At 51.2% G+C, this 6,180-nt stretch overlaps 1 protein-coding gene across 1 annotated transcript in view; it reads right to left on the reverse strand.

The window, feature by feature from the left end:
* The window catches only part of LOC117650828, a 51,593-nt gene extending 45,700 nt beyond the window's left edge, over positions 1–5,893 (reverse strand). Inside the window, exons 1-3 of the mRNA XM_034394431.1 lie at positions 5,854–5,893; positions 4,767–4,829; positions 4,228–4,440 (exon numbers count right to left, since the gene is read on the reverse strand). Coding sequence (XP_034250322.1) covers positions 4,228–4,440; positions 4,767–4,829; positions 5,854–5,893 — 316 coding nt within the window. The remainder of the gene's footprint in view (positions 1–4,227; positions 4,441–4,766; positions 4,830–5,853) is intronic.
* Positions 5,894–6,180: the final 287 nt, after the last annotated feature.

Consider the following 6,180-nt stretch of genomic DNA (forward strand, 5'->3'; position numbering starts at 1 on the left):
CTCCATGTCAATTGCACTACACCAAGAAAATGGGGCCCTCACTGAAAAACCAAACGTGGTCTAGACTACGTTTGGTGCGTTTGGTGTGGTCATTGCATGGAAACCCTGGGTGAGGCGCCCATGGGCGATCCATGGGCGGTCCATGGGAAATTGAAAGCGGATATCTATGGACAGTCCATGGACGGCCCATGGACGGCCCATGGACGGCCCATGGAGGGTCCACACTGGCTGCATATTGCTCTGGCAAAGTCCTCCCACTATTAAGCAGTCTTTCCAAGTCAGAATAACATGGTGGGCTCTACATGAACTTTTCGCGCTTCACTCAATTCTAAATTCAGATTTTGTTTCGGACTAACGGTTCAAAAGTTAAAAGGACTTTGTGAAAATTACTTGGAGACTTAGATGCACGAGGAAGTCATTGTCAATGGCCGTCCATGGACCGTCTGAGGATGACCATTGGTTGTCCATTTGTAATGGACAACCATGGATTGTCCATGGCCTGTCCAAGGATCGACCATGGTCACCCCTTCACGACCATATGCACCAATGGATTCACCATGGGTGTCTAAGGTTGCAGTGTGGACGGACCATTGGTCGCCCATGGGCGCCTCACCCTCACCCAGGGAAGACCAAACGTGGTCTAGACCACACCAACTGATGCGGTCAAAATGGCACCTATTTGACCACACCAGTGGTTTGGTTTTTCAGTGCTGGTGACTGCAACTCCACCCCTCCGCGATAGAAAAAATAATAACTCCGCACCAGGAAGTCGTGTGGAACGCTTCAAACTCGGTTGGACCACCGCATGGTCACTCGAACATCACAGGGACACACAAAGGTTCCAGCAATTTACGTACAATAATTATGTCATACATTACAACACAAACTCTCGAATCCACATACTAGGGGTACGCGCCGTTCAGTCTGGGCGCGTAGTGTGGCTGAGCGATGCGAATGGACATTTTTTGTGCACTTTGGACTTTGCTTGAGTAGACGAAATGTCCATCTTATGGGCTCATATTCAGTGAACTTAAGACCAGGGGCACAAATGGAAGTGATTTTCGTTATCAGAACACCAAAAACTGCTGGGATCAATGTCAAACTCGATTTAAAAATTTTGGTCCAAAATTGGTCAAAATTCGGTTAAATATGAGTCTGGGAAAAGTTTGAAGGTCATTTTTGAGTTCAGCACACCAAAAACTGCAGGAAACAATGTAAAACTCGACATGAAAATTTTGGTCCAAAATGATCTAATTTGCGATGAAAATATAAGTCTGAAGTCGAAATGAAAGTGATTTTCGTTATCAGCACACCAAAAACTGCTGGGATCAACGTCAAACTCGATTTAAAAATTTTGGTCCAAAATTGGTTAAAATTCGGGTAAGTGTGAGTCTGGGAAAATTTTGGAAGTCATTTTTGAGTTCAGCACACAAAAAACTGCAGGAAACAATATAAAACTTGACTTGAAATTTTTGGTCCAAAATGACCTAATATGGGATGAAAATATAGGTCTGGTGTTAAAATTGCCCCAAATTGCGTAGCTCTAGATGAAAATGTAGGATTGGCATTGAAATAAATGTAGTTTTTGTTGCCAGTACACTGCAAACTACATACAATACTTTAGACTCAATTTCTGTATATTGTTCCTATTTGTCTTCATGAAGCACCCTCTGCCGTCACCAATTCCCTGATGCCACACCAAGGCGAATCCCTGAGTCGAGTAAAATTCAATTGCCAGCTTTGAATCGCTTAATTGGCTACTCGTATGCTTGGGTCACTATTCGATAACTCTTTTTTCTTAACTAATGAACTCACAATTTTATAAGTTATATTTATGAAACATTTTGTCATTCTTTCATTGTGAAGCAGTGAATAAAACAATATTGATTGGAATCACAGTAAATATTAAGAGAGTCAGTTTATGGTAGGCTGATCTAAACCAGTTAACGGGGACCAATTATTGTCAAATCCAGTGATTCGTCACATAGAGTCCAACGCCAAGGCTACCCAAGGCTTAATGAACCGACATAATTTATCTTACTCATGTAAACAATACTGAGTAGTACCAGTTATATTAACTTCGGTGAAGTTAAAGGAATCGTCTCACTAAATCCAATCACCAATTCACTCACCGCTCAAAACCTGAGTCGTCTCTTTGAAACCAATATCAATTTAAACTCTATTAGGATTAATATACACAACCATACATTGATTCTATTAATAAACTCATGTTAGTGCTTTTGTACTCTTGTCAGCTTGCAGCATTGCAATAGAATGAATTTCTCGAGTCCAAACTAAGTATGCCTGCCAATTTCAACACAAGTTATTTATGCATTTCCCTGATTTCCTCTAGTTTGAAAAATTTTTAAAAAAAGGATGACACTAGAATGAAATAAAAAAATGCACACAATACAAAAAGGGCAAAATAAAACATCCTTTTTACAATGCTTTGTCAAAAGTGCACTGACCTGAAGATGATTCCCCTCTGACAGAGGAGGGGGGAGAGGGGAACGAAACACGTAAAACATTTTCGAATCCATTCTCCATATTTCGCTGTGTTGGTGTTCCAAAGGGTTTTAATCATTCTAGAATGTTGAAAAACTAAGGCCGATCTCATTTCCAAACCCTTCTGCTCTTTATTTAGTTTTATTTGCTTATTTGCTTGAGTCCCGTATTTGAGAGCCGCGGACCCGCAGGTATGAGAAATTGGTAAGCGCTGCTGCCTCGCTGCCAACCTAACCACGCTAATGACCTGATTCAAAAATATGTTTTGATTATTCCAAACGATACTAAACAACGATTTGAAACAAACTCGTGTTGGGGGGTACTAAGGCGACGTTAAATACGAAATCTTGAAACTATAGCCACTGTAGTTGCTGAGAATCGTTGGTGAGTACAAACAGACAGACGCACGACCAGTCACTTTTCAGCGCGCCCAAACACGGCAAGGGCTTCGCTATCGCTCAGCCAAAAAGGGCCAAGCGAGCGGGCACACACACACACATACACATGCTCACTCACGCGCGCATACGCACACATACACATGCGCAAGAGGAGCCATCACTAATTCAAGTGGGCCGTGGGGTCGCTAAACGAGGCCGTCTGGTCCGGTCTGACGCCACCAAATCCCAGGCCTCGCTGCAGACCGCTGCACCTTGAATTAGCACCGGTGGGCCTCCCTCGTAGCAGCCACCAAAAAAAAAGTCATCCTACATTTTCTTATAAAAAGACAACAAATTTTCACACTAGGATGCGGTTTTGCTATTGACCACAGCACAGTGGGCTAAGATCGGTGGAGGCGTCAGAATCCCGGACGCGTTTTGAGTTCCAGAGCCGCTAAACAGTCCTCGACGCAAACGTATGACCCCACCAATGGATTGCGCTCTAGGCGCGTTCTATTCGACTCCTGCTGAGCAACTCTGGAGCTCACAACTTGTCCAGAATTTTCGCCGCCTCCAGGGGTTTTGTAGACTGGGATGGCTGAGACTGCTCCGCGCTGTGCTTCACACGTCTGCGGTTTTTATTTGGGCCAGCAGCACAACCAGCGCGCTTGCTAGACAGGCAGACAGACAGGCAGACAGAGAGACAGACAGACGGACAGACAGGCAGACAAACGGGAAGACAGCACAGCAGCTGAACAACTGCACGGACCCAAAGCAAACATTTTGCAAGACTGCGGGCGACTGGCTGCATGTGTATGTGCACGGGAGGGTGGTTCTGACACAACACGACAGTCTGCCGCTCATCTCGCTCGTGTGCTAATTCACTTTTATTTGTCAAGCACACACTCGCGCGCACACACTGACATTCGCAGCGGGCCGGGCCTTCGACTTGACACAGAAAACAGTCCGCGAAGCATCGCTTTGTAATACGGAGAAATGCTGGAAGCAGAAAACTGCACAACGCGAAGCACTTTATAACGCCCTCATATTCTCCGTGACAAACCAAAGGGTGGAGAACTCCACACTTTCTGGCATGGAGCAGTTCTTCACACTGCTGACTTTACTTCTAGACTCCACACTTCGAGTTTAGTGGCCCACAGCGCTCCTATGCCTAGAAATGGTGCAAACGGAGAGAACTCCACACTTCAAAAGAGTGGAGTTCTCTCTCCACCAAACTCAGCACTTCGAAGTGCGGAGACTAAAAATTCCACATCCCCGCATTTCAAATGTGAAGTTGCCCACACTTGGATTTGCAGTGCAACGAAGTGACACGAGGCGGACTCACCTTTGGGGCTGGGCGTGAGCGGCATCATGCTGATGCGGCCCCGCAGGTCGAAGCCCCTGGACAGCACCAGGTTGCGTCCGCGCGAGGTGCTGCGCTGCACGCCGGCGATGGCCCCCGTCAGGGCCTTGGTGTAGTCGCGCACGCCGAACGACTTGTAGGGCAGCACCAGCCCCACGCGCAGACGCTTCTTGCCGCCGTCGTCCCACGCCGTGCCTGCGGAACCACGCCACTGTAAGGGCCACGCACCACTACACTCGTGGAGTCGTCAGTCGAGATTATTCCACGTTGTGATGAAAAATTTTCTTTTTGGCGCATGCACCTGAATGTACTCACTGTGGAAATTTTGGTTTTCTCTTAATGACAATAACAGCAAATTTTTCTTACAAGAATGATGCCATCAAAACAATGGAGGACATTGTTGTCACCCATGCAATAAGCTTTGATGAAAATGTCAACAAATTTCGATGAAAATGCCATCATTTTAAAGTGATGAAAATGTCACCACAGTGTAGGGCCAGGGCTTGGCCCTCCGAACGTACCGGCGAAGCTGCTGCCGGTGCCGTAGCCGTGCCGCCGGGTGTCCGTGTGGGTCTCGGTTCGTCCTCGGAGTGCGGCGCGGTGGGGGTGGCGGCCGCGGCGGGGCCGAGACCGTCGTGGTGGTGGTCGTGGTGGTCGTGGGGGTGGTGGAGGTCGTCTCGTGGCGCGTGCGGTTGGGCTTGGTCCCCACCAGGCTGGTGGTGCGGTTGGGGGAGATGAGCGAGATGTTGGCGCGCAGCGACGTGTTGGTGCGCCTATCTTGATGGCGCTCTGGCCGCGCCCCGAGCCCGTCACGCGCGCGCCGCCCCGGGTTTGGTCCCGACTTGGATGCCGCTGCGGCGCCCCGTCGACGTCGAGGACCCGCCGCCGCGCCGCACCACCGCTGCTGCGACTCGAAGACGAGTAGAACCGCGCCACGTCCTCCGCGTCGACGTCGCGGTCCTCGCGGTCCTCGTCCGCGAAGGCGGCCTCAGCGTCAGCCTCGGCCTCCACGGGGTGGTCCACGGGGTGGTCCACGGGGTGGTAGGACGCGGCGTCCCGCGTTGATGACGTGCCCCGCCGATGCGGGTGGGCAGCTCGCGGTGCGGGGCATCGCGGTGCGTGGACGCACCCTGGGCCGCCGCCGCCAGTGCCGCCAGCAGCAGCAGCACCACGCCCGCCCCCAGCCGCCACCGGCGCGCCACCGGCCGCACGCAGCGCCCATCCCGGAGCGGCAGCCGTAGCGGCAGGGACGGCGGACCGGCCGGGACGGGCTGCGCAGTCACAGCGCAGCCATGCCGCCAGCCTGCAACACACGACAGAGCGTTACGCAAGGGCCCAGAGATTTTTAAGCGGTCTTGCTACCGCTTCCCACTCTGCATACGATCCCACTCATCCCATCCCATCCATCCCCCATCATCCATTCAGCGCGCTCGGAGGGGACTGCATGGTCGTGGTTCGTCGTTCGTCGTTCGTCGTTCGTCGTCCGCCTGCGCCGCCCCGCCGCCTCGCCGCGCCAGTCCCCACTCCTCACACCCACCCCCTCCCTCTTGCCCCCTCTCTGCCCGGCTTCCCCGCCGGTCCACGGCAAGACCGCTTTGCTAAGCTTGCCTTGGCGGAACTTTTTTCTATCGGCATACCGGAATACCATCACCGTCCCCACACCGTCATTGAACTAAAAGTAAAAACGGTTCCTGGTTTTCCCAGGGACCCCCTGCAAAGCGTCTATGTCTTTGCCATAGGCTTCCTGGGGAAACCAGGTTCCGACCACGAACACGGCAGGCTTGGCCAAGCCAGTGAAGGTTGCCATTCATCCGGGGTTAAACGGGTTTTCCCCGTTTCCACTCGCTTCCCCTCGTCGAGACCCCTCCGGCGGAGGCCCGGCCAGGCCGCCACTAGCCTTCCGGCCTTTCGGCACGGCTTCGCGCCTCACAACAC

This window comes from Thrips palmi, unplaced genomic scaffold, assembly GCF_012932325.1.
Source record: "Thrips palmi isolate BJ-2018 unplaced genomic scaffold, TpBJ-2018v1 HiC_scaffold_5, whole genome shotgun sequence".
Lineage (NCBI taxonomy): Eukaryota > Metazoa > Arthropoda > Insecta > Thysanoptera > Thripidae > Thrips > Thrips palmi.